Here is a 15,512-nt window from a genome sequence, read left to right on the forward strand (position 1 = left end):
AGCCTCCATATCCCTCTCACTTCAGTTGACTTTTAAAATTCCTAAGCGTTGGCAGGTAAGAGATGCATTTCATGTTACATACTTTCAATCAACAAGATTGTAATATGCAAATTAGAGGAGTCGTTGGAATCCTAACCTTATGAGTCTGAGTCTGTGGATTTTTGTACCGACTCCACAGCCCTGCGAACCAACCAGATGCAACTAACGCAATCCCACCGGCCAGCATAAGAAAGCAGCCATGCAGCTAATCAATTAGCTCCATGGCTGCTTTCTTATGCTGGCCAGTGGGATTGTGTTAGTTGTGTCTGGTTCTTGTTGCTGATTGGGCCCAATAGAGCTTTTGTGTATACAGAGGCCTGATGAAGGGTGTTGGTCGTCCAAAGCGAACATGTGTCGTTGCCTGAAACATTAGATGCACACTACGTCATGCCAAATTATTGAATTTATATCTCGTGAAAATCCTTTTTAATATGCTATTTTGCTATTTATGAAGAGTGACTTCATGGACAAAAGTTTTTTTTTTTTTTTTAAGAAAACGCCATTTTTTGTATTTGTGCTAATAAAGCTATTTCAAGTTTTGTACTGCAAGACTGGCTATGGTATTTTAACCACTTCCCAACTGAGGGGTTTTACCCCCTGACCACCAGAGCAATTTTCACCTTTTAGCGCTCCTTCCATTCATTCGTCTATAATTTTATCATTACTTATCGCAATGAAATGAACTATATCTTGTTTTTTTCGCCACCAATTAGGCTTTCTTTAGGTGGGACATTATGCCAAGAATAATTTTATTCTAAATGTGTTTTAATGGGAAAATAGGAAAAAATGTGGGAAAAAATTTATTATTTTTCAGTTTTCGGCCTTTATAGTTTTTAAATAATGCATGCTACTGTAATTAAAACCCATTAAATGTATATGCCTATTTATCCCGGTTATAAAACCGTTTAAATTATGTCCCTATCACAATGTTTGCCGCCAATATTTTAGTTGGAAATAAAGGTGCATTTTTTTCAGTTTTGCGTCCATCCCTAATTACAAGCCCATAGTTTATAAAGTAACAGTGTTATACCCTCTTGACATAAATATTTAAAAAGTTCAGTCCCTAAGGTAACTATTTATGTATTTTTTTAAATTGTAAATTTTTTAATTTTTTTTTAATTACAAAAAAAAAAAAATTGGGGAGTGTGGGAGGTAAGGAGTTAATTTTTTGTGTAAAACAAGTTTATTTGTGTGTAAAAAAAATGGTTAGGGTGTAGTTGTACTATTTGGCCACAAGATGGCAACATTACTAATTTGTTTCATGCGACCTGCAAGCGTCCTTCCGGACGCTTGCAGGAAGTAGAAAGAGGCTGGGACTTTGTTATTTTTTCACAATGATCGCGCTGCTCAGCCGAGCGGCAGCAGATCATTGCGGGGCTTAGATCAACGAACGGGAATGGATTTTCCCGTTCCTTGATCTCTGGGCAAGCGGGCGGCGGCGTGTTTACTAGCGGCGGGCGGCGTGTTTACAAGCGGGAGCGCGGACAGCGGCGGGAGTGCGCAGAGTACGGATTTCTCCGTCCCTGGGGGTGAAAGGATGGAAAAAGGGGCGGAGAAATCCGTACGCGTGGGGGTAAAGTGGTTAATGGATAACTACTGTCCTTTATAAAAAAAACAAGTTTTGTATATTGGTGTACACCATTGTTTGTATTATTGTGTACCCCATATTTGTTTCTTACTTTGTACAGTGCCACAAAATATGTTGGAGCTTTATAAATCAATAATAATAATAATAATAATAATAATAAAATAATAATAATAATCCTGCTGTATTTGCTGGGGATGCGGTGGATATTGGAGCAAGAAATTTGGGCACCTACGGCTAATGGACAATTTGGGCACCCCATAAGCTATAATGCAAATATCGGCTGTATCGTTTTGAAAATTATAACATTACAGTTTTAACATTTCTTATCATTTAAAAAATTCTAACGTTATAGTTTTTGACATTTTAGTACCAGTACTTTTGAAAGTTTTGAAACTTACCGTTTTCAATGCAGTAGAATCTCGTGATAGTAAACTCTGTTATAGTAAACCTTTGGATATAGCAAACTCAGCCCTCAGGTCCCGGCAACTGGGTCTGTATAGATATACAGTGTAAGACCAATTCTGATATAGAAAACTTATGATATAGTAAACTATTTTTCCTGGTCCCTTGGAGTTTACTATAAAGGCATTCTACTGTATTAAAATATTAGGAAGGGGGGTTTTAGGGTTAGGTGTCAGGAAGGAAGGTTTCTGTATAAGAGTATGGTTAGGTTTAGTTGTAGTAAAATATAGTTAATGTATACTGATATTTTATTATGATTTACACTATTTACAATTTAAAAATGAATTTCAGTAGATATTAACAATATTAACTTAAACAGGCACCCTATTTTTCCCTCATGCCCCTATTTCAAGCATGCGTGTATAGAACCTATTCTGTGACCTTGGAGTACAGTGTACAACCTGTTGTGTGTGCTGGTGATACAAATAGTCTGCTGTGTGTGCTGAAGATGCTGTATAAAGGCAGTTTTGTGTGCTGGAGATAAATCCTAATAGCCCGCGCTGTGCTTGTAGTACAGTGTACAAACGTTTGTGTGTGCTAAAAATACAACCTACAACCTTAGTTTTTTGTGCAAGGTGTACAGTGTACAGCCTGCTTGAGGTATCAGTGTATTACTTGCTTTTTTGCTCCGACTACAGTGTATAGATTATTTTTGTGTACTGAGGGCGTATAGCCTGAACTGTGTTGGGGGTACAGTATACAGTCTGTTGTGTGTTCTGAGGTTACAGTGCATGCCTTTTTTCTTTGTGAAAAGGGTACACTGTACAGCCGTGTGTGTGTGTCTGCCTTACAATGTACAGTCTGTGGTGTGTTCTGGAAGTATGGCGTACAGCTTGTTGTGTATGTGTTTGGGGGAAGGTACATTGTATACCTATTGTGTGTTTTGAGGGTAGAAGGCATGGTATATACCATGTGTGTGCTGCAGTTAAATTTTACAGCTTTTTGTGTGTGTTTCTGGGTACATTGTGTACCTGTGTTCTGGAGGTAGTGTATAGATTTTTATGTGCATGCTGGGGATACAGTTTATGAACTGTACAGTCTATTGTATGTGTGGAGAGTAGAGTATATAGCCTGTTTGTGTGTGTGTGTGTGTGTGTGCGCGCCTTTGGATACAGTGTGTAGACTGTTGTGTGCTGTGGATACAGCCTGTTGAATATGCCACAGACAGAGTGCATTGCCTGTTTGTGCTGGGGGTATAGTATACAGACTGTTTTGTGTGCTGAGGTACAGCCTGTTGTGTGCGCAGGGGGTACAACATACAGCCAGTTTTGGATGCAGAACAGTTTACAGCATGTTGTTGCATATGGTGGAATTACAGTGCACAGGCGGTTGTGTGTACTTAAGGTACAGTGTGTTTTGTGTACTGGGGTACAGTATATAATCTGGTATGCTAGGGGTACACTACATAGCCTGCTGTGTGTTTAAGGGTACAGTATACAGCCTGTTTTGTGTGCTTGTGTATACCTTGTTTAGTGTGTGCAGAATTCAGCTGTGTGTGTGTGTGTGTGTGTGTGTGTGTATGCATGGAGTACAGTGTATAGCTTGTTATTTGTGCTGTTTGTGCAGTATATTGCCTGCTGTGTATTCTGGGAATACAGGGAATAGCTTGTTTTGTGTGCTGGTAGTACAGAATACAGCCTGGGGTACAATGCAGAGACTGTTGTGCATCCTGGAAATTCAAATGTTTGTGTGTATTCTGTGTGTTGCAAGCACAGTGTATGTGTGCTAGCCTGCTATTTGTACCAGGGATAACAAATGTATTGTGTGTGTTCATGAAGTAAAGTTCATAGTGTCAACAGCACACTGTTCTTCGGATGCACTCTACAATGTGTTTGTGTGTGTAGACAGTGTATTGTGTGTGTTAGAAGTTATGTATATAGTGTTCCGAAAGTACAGTGTATGTGTATTATGTACTTCTCATCTCAATGTGATATAGTTGTCCAGGCTGCAGAATTCTGTGGTCCAAGGATGGGTCTAGTAATGGCTGCAGAGTACAGTGATCCTACTATGTCCAGCCCAGGCTGCAGAATACTGTGGTGCTGAAGTATCTCATCTGCTTCAGTCTTCAGTGTACTGTGGTTCCCTGTGATCCTGAGATGGGATCCAGTCCTGGATGCAAGGTACTCTGGTGTCCTGTTATCCTGTGATGTGGTCTGGTCTAAGCTGCAGAACACTGTGGTCTCTTCTGATGCTGCGATGCGGTCTGGTCCAGGCTGCAGGTGAGCGAAGGAGGGAGGAGAGATGAAGGAGGGAGATGTGATGGAGGGAGGATGGAAGGAGGAGAGAGGGAGGGAGGGAGCGAGCTGCTCAGAGACATCACACATACTCTCCCTCTCTCTCTCTGTAGGCAGTGCCAGGCTGTGTGCCCCTCTGCTGGTGCCAGGCTGTGGACATGTAGCAGAGGGGGCAGTCAGTCAGTCAGGCTCAGCAGTCTCTCTGCACTGGGTGGTATTTCTGGTTATTGGAGACTGGTAGTCGTTCAGGATGGGGGTCACCCCCTGTTGGAGGTGGCTTTTTGCACTGGGTCTCAGACTGCTCTTTCTTGTGCCCGCAGGAGTGCCAGTTCGCAGCGGGGATGCTGGATTTCCCAAAGCCATGGACAACGTCACCGTGCGACAAGGGGACAGCGCCATCCTCAGGTAGGACACTTTTTTCACTGTCTTGTCCAGGCTGCATGAATGATGATGATTACTGCTGTGAGTTTGGAATCCGGGATTACTGTGCACTATTCAGTATCGTTCTTTGATTTACTGATCATTATATAGGGTATGGAAAGGGTCAGATATAAGTTGCATGTGAAGTTTTTTTTCTGCTGCAGCCTTTACCTGAATGATATGCCACCTGTCATCTATAAAATGTTCACCGCAGTGTCCAAGATATTCTGCATTTAGTGTATTAGTTCTAAGCTATGAAATTCCTCTATTTGAAATGTTTATGCCACTCTCGCCTACCTCTCCAATGTATACTGTCTTAAATGCCACCTGTCATCACTTCTGCTAGCCATACCTTGTAGAAAGGCCCAGCTGCTTTAGTCTGAGCTGTATAGGATGCTTATGTTTTAGTTTTTTTAACATGTTACTGGTACATAGAATATGGGCAGACAGAAGTTACTCAGCCCTTTAGGCACTATAGAAGTTGCAAATCGGCTCTTTTTTTTTTTTTTAAGATCCACCTATCTTTACATAAACTGTGCCCCTATACAGGAGCAGAGACTGGCTCATTGAGAAGCTGTGGAGAAATACAGGTTATGCAAGGAGTGTACATCCTTTGTAGGTGTTTGTCTTCTATGGGCCAGATATGTATATTTTGGGTAAATAGAAAACTTGTCATTCTGGAAACTAGGCTGAGTGAAGCCTTGAGAATATGCACATATTATATACTTGTAGAGGTATCAGATTATGTATAGAAGCTATGTGTATCCCATGTGTATTTATGGGAATGTATTTCTATATGTGTCTTTACCTGGCTGTAAGAAACCAATAAATGTTATATTCTGTACTGTGGTGTGTTCTGTACAACTATTTCCTAGTTTTTGACTGAATATATTCATATTGCTAACATACAGAGTTTGTATACATGCCTGCCTATGTGAATGTTATATATAGAAAGGAAGAAATAGTGTATACAGTGCATGTTTATATAATGATGAACACATGCCATCACTACTGTAACCAGGAGCAGCGTGAGTAGGATTTGTCCTATACTCTGCTGTGTGTGCATACTTTATGCACGCATGTTGATAAATGGCTGTTTACATGATGTATTTACTGAATTAGTGTGGAGTGTTAGAGATGATGTGTCCCCTATGCTGTGCTCTGTGTGTATGGCACACATCTATATATAGAGCACATACATTAATCTCCAGCAGCAGCACATTAGAAGGCGCGGAGTCCATCACATCCTCGCAGTGTCTCTGCTCGCTGTGTCCCTGTTCCTGCCCAGAATAATGACCCCTTTTCCCTCATTAATTAGCTTCCACTCCTCAGAATGGGATGAATGGTGGAGATATGAAGTGTCAGCCTCTGGGGTCAGCGCTCCACTCTGTAATGAGGACGCTCCTCCGAGGCCTTGGTGTAATTGTGCTTTGTAACCTTTTCTGCACAATGCAGATTACTGGAAAATAGCTTGTTCTATTCACACATCAATGCACAGAGTGCTGCGGAACAAATATGCTTTGGGCACACACGTTGCACAGTTGTGTATTTTATGACACACACACACTGCACACATGACACAAGGCTTGTGTGACTGTGTACGCTCCATGCACACACACCGCAGGAGCTTGTGTATCTGGGGATGCACAGGAAGCTGTGTACTCTTCCTCCTCTGGAGTTACCTGTGCAATTACACTGCTCTCAAGCTGTAAACATCAATTATCAACTGTCTATACTGGCAGGCGGCTCAGCTCCTGTGCTGACACTGTTTAACCCTGCCTTAGCCTTTCTGCTATATAAAGCAGTGATAGGAGGCTGCGCTGGCTGCCGTGTGGAATATATATCAGCGATATCAGACTGCCGTGTCCTCGTTATTCTATACCAAACATATGGGATGATACCTGACCTCTCATAAACATATAGCAGTGATATACGGCTATCCTGTCCTCTTTGCTGTATAGAGCAGTGATATCAGACTTATCTGGCCTCTCTACTGTATATGGCAGTGATATCAGACTTTTCTGGCCTGTGTACTGTATATGGTAGTGATATCAGACTTTCCTGCCATCTCTACTGTATACAGCAGTAATCAGACTTTTCTGGCCTCTTTGCTGTATATGGTAGTGATATCAGACTTTTCTAGCCTCTTTACTCTATATAGCAGTGGTATCAGGCTTGTCTGGCCTCTCTACTGGATATAGTAGTAATATCAAACTTTTTGGCCTCTCTACTGTATATGGCAGTGATATCAGCCTTTCCTGTCCTCTCTTCTATTTATAGCAGTGATATCAGACTTTTGTAGCCTCTCTACTGTATATAGCAATGATATCATTGACTTTTTGCTGCCTGAGCCAAACTTGTGAGGATGCGCCCCCATCCCCTGATTTGGAATTTGGAATGATCGCACAGCACCTGAAAATGTTCACCCTCACTATGGGTTGGTAGGTAGCCAGGTATAGGTGCCCCCTGTATAGGTCCCACCTGTCCCCCCATTTGGAATTTGGAATTATGTCACCACCACCATACTTCACAGTTGGGATGAAGTTTTGACGTTCGTGTGCTGTGCCTCGTTTTCTCCAAACAGTGTTGTGGTTTTCTTCCAAACAACTCAACTTTGGTTTCATCTGTCCACAGAATATTTTGCCAGTACTGCTGTGGAACAGCCAGGTGCTCTTTTGCAAACTTTAAATGTGCAGCACTTTTTTTTTTGGGATAGCAGTGGCTTCCTCTGTGGTATCATCCAATGAACTCCATTCTTGTTTAGAGTTTTACGTATCGTAGATTCGCTAACAGGGATGTTAGCATATGCCAGACACTTTCGTAAGTCCCCCAGATGTAGCCGGCTTTGCTGGACTCCTTGCCTGGATCTGCTATTGGAAAACATTGCCCCCCGCTGACCGCTACACTGGAAAGACCCGCCGTGCTGATTAATGGCATCTCCTGTCCTCCTTTGCCAACTGTAGTCACGGGTTGCCGTGGTTATGCAAAGCGGCAGTGACGCGATGTGATTAGCAGAGCTGGCACCTCCTCCCCTCGCCGCTATCATTCAAGAGGGGAGAAGGCGCCAGCTCTGCTAATCACATCGCATCACCACCACTTTGCATCACCATGGCAACCCGTGACTACAGTCGGCAAAGGAGGACGGGAGATGCCATTAATCAGTGCGGCGGGTCTTTCCAGTGTAGCGGTCAGCAGGGGGCAATGTTTTCCTATAGCAGAGCCAGGCAAGTAGCCCAGCAAAGCCGGCTACATCTGGGTGACACTGCACCCAGCAAAGCCTGCTGCAGCCGACCGAAGAACAGGGGGACATGCAGCAAAGCCGGCCAGAGCGCGTGGCAGACACCAGTACCGGGAGAGCACATGGGAGATGATATATAATGCATCGTCAACCCACAGTAAGCTGCGATCTTGATCTTATATCTGATGGTGTTTTCTACATTAGCGCAGGTGTTTCTAATGTGATGGGGCAATGTTTTTAAACAGCAGGGCTGGGGGCATCTTGGCAACTCTTTGGAACAGCAATGTCCAATGTTTTCATATAGCATATAGAGTCTACATGCAGGGATCTCTTTTGAAATGCCACCCCCAATCCTATAGGCTGAGAATGCTCCCTAGGGAGAAGATACTCCCTCCCCTCATGTCACACTGAGACTAGCAGCAGCAGCATCTAGTGAGTGAGAGGTGAGTATATACAGGATCTTCTCAAAAAAATTAGCATATTGTGATAAAGTTCATTATTTTCTGTAATGTATTGATAAACATTAGACTTTCATATATTTTAGATTCAAATACACACAACTGAAGTAGTTCAAGCCTTTTATCTGCTGAAAAGCTTTATGGAGATGAAGATTTCATTTTTCAGCACGACCTGGCACCTGCTCACAGTGCCAAAACCACTGGTAAATGGTTTACTGACCATGGTATTAATGTGCTCAATTGGCCTGCCAACTCTCCTGACCTGAACCCCATAGAGAATCTGTGGGATATTGTGAAGAGAAAGTTGAGAGACGCAAGACCCAACACTCTGGATGAGCTTAAGGCCGCTATCGAAGCATCCTGGGCCTCCATACAACCTGGGCAGTTCCACAGGCTGATTGCCTCCATGCCACGCCGCATTGAAGCAGCCATTTCTGCAAAAGGATTCCCGACCAAGTATTGAGTGCATAACTGAGCATAATTATTTGAAGGTTGACATTTTTTGTTTTAAAAACACTTTTCTTTTATTGGTCGGATGAAATATGCTAATTTTTTGAGATCGGAAATTTGGGTTTTCATGAGCTGTATGCCCAAATCATCAATATTAAAACAATAAAAGGCTTGAACTACTTCAATTGTGTGTATTTGAATCTAAAATATATGAAAGTCTAATGTTTATCAGTACATTACAGAAAATAATGAACTTTATCACAATATGCTAATTTTTTGAGAAGATCCTGTACAATACAGTATGCTGCTGTTTAGTGCTTTCATGTAACCCCACAGCAGATACAGTACACTGGTATATAGACTGAATACACAAGATGAGGGATATGACAGTACCTCTTGACATATTTTAGGACTTTTTGGTTCAGAATATTTTTTTTCTTTATTTCCCTCTAAAACTATAAAACTTATATTCCGAAAATTACGGTAATTGTGTGGTAGTTTAAGCACACTGTGATTGTCTATTGTTGTTACTTAGATGAAGATAAGATTACATTTTATGACCAATTTGTGCAGAAATCCATATAATTGCAAAGGGTTCAAATACTTTTTATTGCTACTCTATTATAGTTTACTTTGCTCCCTGAAAGAGTTAATTTTCAGACATGCAAGTGACTGACTGTTTCTTGTTGGGACTATAGTAAACATCACTGATAAGCAGATTACAGCCATAAACAATTTCCTGGCAGAATACAAATTCTGAGGGTAGGGGAGAGATGGAAAAAGGTCATAAGTTCATGTATTTTAACTCGGGGACACTTAATAGACAGCCATTGAGCAGAAACAATAAAACATTGAACGTATTTTGTAAATATTTAAAGCGGAACTGTAAACCGCTAAAAAAAATAAGAGTTTTACTTACCTGGGGCTTCTGCCAGCCCCCTGCAGACGACCTGTTCCCATGCAGCCACTCACCGATGCTCTGGTCCCACGCCACGGCTTACTGTCACTTCGCACAGCTTGGGAGAACTGCACTTGTGCGGCCTTGGCTGCACGCCTCCTCTGTGCCTGCGCAGAGCGCGTCTGGCTACAGGAACGCGTACTAGAATACACGTGGCCAGGGTACATTGGAGGTCGACTTACAAGTCCACCTCTTACCGGAAAAAAGGTGAACCGTGGCGGGGAAACGGAGGAGCGGTCCAGGACTGCGAGGGCACAGGTCGACTGCAGGGGGCTGGCAAAAGCTCCAGGTAAGTGAAACTATTATTTTTTTCAGCACTTTACAGTTCTTCTTTAATTATAAAATAATACCATGGGATATAAAATAAAGTCATTTTGAGGAGGAAAAATACATTTATCTCACCAGTTTATTTCTTAGTTTGGGTTCAATTTAAGTTGCATCTGTCAGGTTGCCCCCCCCCCTTTTTTTTTTGTATTCCCCCCCCCCCCCCCCCCCCCCAGCTCTGCTGGCCATGTGACTGCAAAATGCCAGTAACTTTTTGTTCATCAGCATTAACATGAAGCCCTCTTTCCCAATCCCTCTAAACCTTAGGTGAAGAGTGAGATGCTACTACAGGAAAGGGATTGAAAACCTTGTAAAAATATGATAAATGCTTAAAGTGGAACTAAATCCAGAACTTCCTCTCTGTTCTAAAATATTAACCACTGAGGGCTTGATTCACAAAGCGGTGCTAACCTACTTAGCACGTCTAAAGTCTTTAGGCGCGCTAACCAGGGTGCTAAGTAGGTTAGCACCGGTTTTCTCAATTGAGAAATCCGGTGCTAACCTACTTAGCACCCTGGTTAGCACGTCTAAAGACTTTAGACGTGCTAAGTAGGTTAGCACCGCTTTGTGAATCAAGCCCTGTATGATAACCTTTATGGACAAAAAAATATTCATTACAGTTTATGGAAATCCTAAAAAAAACCAAAACCCTGATGTATAATTGGGTTTCACCAAAATAGTCAAGCCTCACTGTTTACTAAATGGAGAGCTGCCATGGAAGAGCTCTCCTACAGTCTATTCATAGTTGCTGATAAGAAAGATTTAGACTCCTAGATCTGTCTAAACAAACACAAAACACAGAGAAGTGAATTTCTTCAGCAACTATATGTGGAATAAAGACTTTTCATTGAGTGCTGTCAAGAGTTTGGGTCCACTTTAAATAAAAGAAGTGATTCTGTAGGGAAATAATCAGAACTTACAGTGATACAGAACAAAATTTAAAACTTTGATTGAAAACTGCTGTTACTTTCTGGATGACCCGTGTGTACAGCATTGAGATCTGCTGCCACTGGCCTCGCTACTAATGTAATGATATCAGACTGCCCTTGCCTTTATAATTGGTAAAGTGTTAGTGCTCCCCATGGATATGTGACTTACCCAGTCGTTTCCACCTTACACATAGAAAAATACCTGACTACTCTTCTATACAATCTATAAATACATGTCCCCCATAAAAATGTAGCTACGGCAAGGTTACATGGCCACCTTGACCTCCTCTATCTTTATGATCTGATGTCCCCTCTTCCAAGCTATGCACACACATTTGATTTTGTTGGCTGATTGCCAGCTGGAACGATCATTTGTGGATAAACCTTTTGAAAATCTAGTGTCATTAGTGACCTATCCCATTGAATCACTAATGCCTCTCCTATATTGTTCTTCTGTTGAAGTCAATGTGGTGGGGCACATAATGCTCATCCGTCACTCTCCTCTTTCTATAGAACAGAACAGGCTGCTCAGAAGAAAGCCAAGCAGCTTGTCTGTTCAGCATTTATTCCTAAAATATTTCCAGGAATGTTAGAAAAACTAATTTCTTTAATTGTTAAAGGTGTACAAATCTTACTGTTGACTACATATACTCCATATGTCTGTGTTTATTACATTTTTAATTTGGGCTTCCATTCATGTTCATGAGTACATTTTAGAACATGTCTACTGGGATTTGTTTCCACTTAATTTCAAGATTGTCATTGAGGTCAAGCAATGATGTTGGGACAATGAAGCCTGGCTCACAGCTAGCATTCCAGTTCATTCCTTAGGTCAGTGTTTCTGAAACCTGTCCTTGTAGCTCCCCAACTGTGCATGTTTTGCAGGCAACCTCACCTATGCACAGGTGCGGTAATTGGTGTCTCAGCTACATGGAATCCACCTAGCTGAGACATACACACACACAACAACCAAACACATGAGTTTGTGAAGGTGCGCTGTAAAATTGTCGCAAGGGCTTGACCTCCCGCTGTTACTTTGGGGAGGGGTGTAGTGCCCACAACTTTCACTTCCTCCCTTAGTTTCCTCCCTTAGGTATTCTGCTGCAGCAGAGTAGATGGATGCAGTGATGAGAGGAGCGGCCTGACCCAGCGCCACAGAGCTTTGATGCTCTAGTTTGCAAATTGATGAGGAATACTAGAAGGGGATAAAGTATCAATGATCCTGTATTCATCCTCTCTAGTGTTTCTCATGTGCCACTACTGAACTTGCTACATGCCCCTGACTCCGCCCTATTCAGTAGTTTTAAAATCAGTTTTGAACCCGTTCAGCTGTAAGTTTGGTGACATAACTACAGGTGGCACAAAGTATAGGAGATGCAAAAATACACGGATATATCGGGCACAGGAGTCTCTAAATACAGGAGGCTTAGAAAATTAAACAGTGGGCAGGCCATAGGAAAATCCATGTTTAAAGTTGCATTGAGACCTCCTAACATAAAGGGACACAGGAGACCACCCAGTATTAAGGTTACAGGAACCTCAGTATGAATTTGCTAAGCTACCTGTTTAGTATCAGGGCTGGTGTCCTAGACTTTTGCTGCCAGAGGCAAGCTTGTGAAGATGCGCCCCCTTCACCCCCCCCCCCCATTTAGAATGATCGCACAGCACCCAACAATTTCACTCTGCTTCATTTAATGCTCTCAGTCAGCAAGGGAGCATATGCAACCACTTGACATATGACATGCTTCAGCTCAACACAATGCTACACTGGCTGGCCTGGCTGTGAGTCTGTGACTGACAAACTGCTCTTCCTCAGCTAGTTGGCAGTCCTTCATTCCACTTCAGTAAGGACAGCAGTGCCACCTCCTCCGTGCTGCTGTACAAGGCAAATAAAGCACTGCTGCTCTCCTGCCTCCTCGCTCACTGTCAGACTCTTCACACAGTACATCAAAGCTGCTTTTCCCCAATGATGACCTCTTCACCTTGCTCACTCTCCTCTCGCTTCTCTTATTACTCTGACTGCATGCCTTTAGTGTAAACACAGTACACACATGTTGTCCCTGTAAACTCTGCGCCTGATGCAAATGTTTCACCTTGCTTCATGAGAGAACCGGCCCAGTTTAATATGTAAATGCAAGTTAAAGAGGAACTTTATTGAATATAGCATAGTAAACAAAATTGCTTCTTTTTTACAATATTCATTTATAAATTACCGTATATAGTCAGTGTTTGCCCATTGTAAAATCTTTCCTGACTCTGATACACATTTTGAAATTTATCACAGGTGGCGACATCTGTACTGCTAGTAGGTGCATCACTGTGAAATGTTTTACTGAGTGTTGGGAAACCAATAGAAATAACCCCTTCTCTCCCAGAATGTTCTGGGAGGACAATTCTGCATAATAAACAGGCTATATAGCTATAGGAAGTGTTTATGATGCTGAAACCAGTATAATTAATATAACAGTGGATATCCTGAATAATATGTCACTAGAGATCCTCTTTAAGGAGATCCAATCCAGTATTGGAAGCACATGAATCCTACAGGACACATATGGATCCCACTTTTATGGAAGACCACAGAGATTACAAAAAAAAATCTATAATGTACATGCCATTTTAATTGCTGGCAGTATATGGATCCAAAAATAATAATGTAGGGATAGCAGGGACAGTACAGAATTCTTCCTTAAACTTCATGGTTGTCGGTCGTGGGGTATATCATTTATTTCTTCATGTTATCTTCAAGGTCATTTTCAGGGCATAAGCTATCATGTCCTTTGCAGTGAAATTTACCAAGATAACCCCATTTAGTGCTAATCTATCTCAAGGGTCTGGTATTTGCAGGATCTGCTTGACAAGTGACCATCTGCTTCTTGTTCTGTTATCTTGAGACTTGTGTAGAGATTGATGGTAGTTTCCAAGGTGGCCCTAGTCTGGAGACTGTATGAGGAATTTATTATTCTGTACAGATGTGTGGCCGTAATGACCTATAGGGATCTTTGGTGTGTGCAAAGTTTATCACTATTGTGTATTAATATAGCGTTCTTTTCTGCAGCGCTTTACAGAGTCCACAGTCATGTCCTTCACAGGCCCTCACAATCTACCATATACAGTATACTCAACTATAACGCTACAAATTAAGGTCTTACTCGCTTAAAAAAGGTATATGGGTCGACCTATACACGAGTCACGAGCAACACTGCGCACACTGAGTAATTTGTGTACTATTAGTGACATTCCCATTTGCAGCAATTTACCCAGTGGTAAGTGACACTTTCATGATAAAGGAAATGCCAAGAAAACCCAGGTCTGAAAGTTAACAACACGGAAATGGTCATGGGGAAAATATTGGGCTGCAGGAAGGGGGGGAGGGGTTGGAATAACTGCTGTACTTGGGAAGCCTGGAGGAGTTATTGGCTGCACTTAAAGGGAACCTGAGGTAGGTGAGATGTTTATAGAGGCTGCCATATTTATTTCCATGTAAAAAAAAATCCACTTGCCTGGCAGTCCTGATCTCCTGGCATATACGTAGTGCCTGAGTCAAAACCCTGGAACAAGCATATGGTTAATCCAGTAAAACCTGAGTCAGCTCAGTTAGAGTATCTGATCTGCATGTGCTTGTTCAGGATCTCTGGCTAAAAGTATTTGAGACACAAGATCAGTAGGACTGCCAGGCAACTGGTAGTATTCAAAAACAAATAAATATGACAGCTTCCATATCCCCTTAGCTCGGCTTCTCTTTAGGGGACAGAAGGGGTTAATGGCTGCAATACTGTATTCAGTGCAGTCATTAACCCCTCCTGGTCCCCAAGTGCAGCCATTCACTTTGCTGGGTAGACTTATACTTGAGTCAATAAAAAATTCCAGCTTAAGAGAGTCAAAAATTGGAGTCGATTTATACACAAGGTCGACTTCTATTTGAGGATATACAGGTAATCCATACTATAGTCTAAGGTCCCTATCCTAGAGTAAGGCCAATTTGGGAGGGACCAAAAACCATACTATGTTTTTGGGATGATGGAAGAAGGCCTATGTCTATCTCATATTATCTTATTTTTGCTAGTAAACTATATTCAACCATTCCCATTTTTACTTTACTTATATAAATAATGAAATATCTTAGCATTTGTGCAAAAATTGTGCAAGTTGTGCAAATATCGCACATGGACCAGTAATACATACAGTAACTGCTGTGTGAGGTCAAAAATAGTGCAAAGTCCTTCAGGTAGGTGCATCTTGCTGTGGTTTTGTTCAGTGGTTTCTGTCCTGGGGGGTTCAGAGATATCAGGAGATGGATATTGGTGTATTATATGTTTCATGGAGGGATCCAGTTCAATTCTAGAGCTGTATAGTGCAGGGGAGTTGTTTTACTTCCCAGTTGTGGACACAACGTATGGTCTGATGCTACT

The 15,512-nt window shown here is 42.0% G+C and overlaps 1 protein-coding gene across 8 annotated transcripts in view; it reads left to right on the forward strand.

Moving 5' to 3' along the window:
• NTM (neurotrimin) overlaps nt 1-15,512 on the forward strand; it is a 1,373,850-nt gene that overhangs the window by 749,038 nt on the left and 609,300 nt on the right. For 4 of the 8 annotated variants that reach the window (XM_068240420.1, XM_068240412.1, XM_068240413.1 and 1 more), the window contains exons 1-2: nt 4,221-4,308; nt 4,644-4,728. In XM_068240420.1, coding sequence (XP_068096521.1) covers nt 4,236-4,308; nt 4,644-4,728 — 158 coding nt within the window. In that variant the 5' untranslated portion in view covers nt 4,221-4,235. Of the gene's footprint in view, nt 1-4,220; nt 4,309-4,408; nt 4,729-15,512 lie in introns of those variants that run through there. The other 4 variants (XM_068240414.1, XM_068240418.1, XM_068240419.1 and 1 more) reach the window with 2 other exon arrangements.

Source organism: Hyperolius riggenbachi, chromosome 6 (assembly GCF_040937935.1).
Source record: "Hyperolius riggenbachi isolate aHypRig1 chromosome 6, aHypRig1.pri, whole genome shotgun sequence".
Lineage (NCBI taxonomy): Eukaryota > Metazoa > Chordata > Amphibia > Anura > Hyperoliidae > Hyperolius > Hyperolius riggenbachi.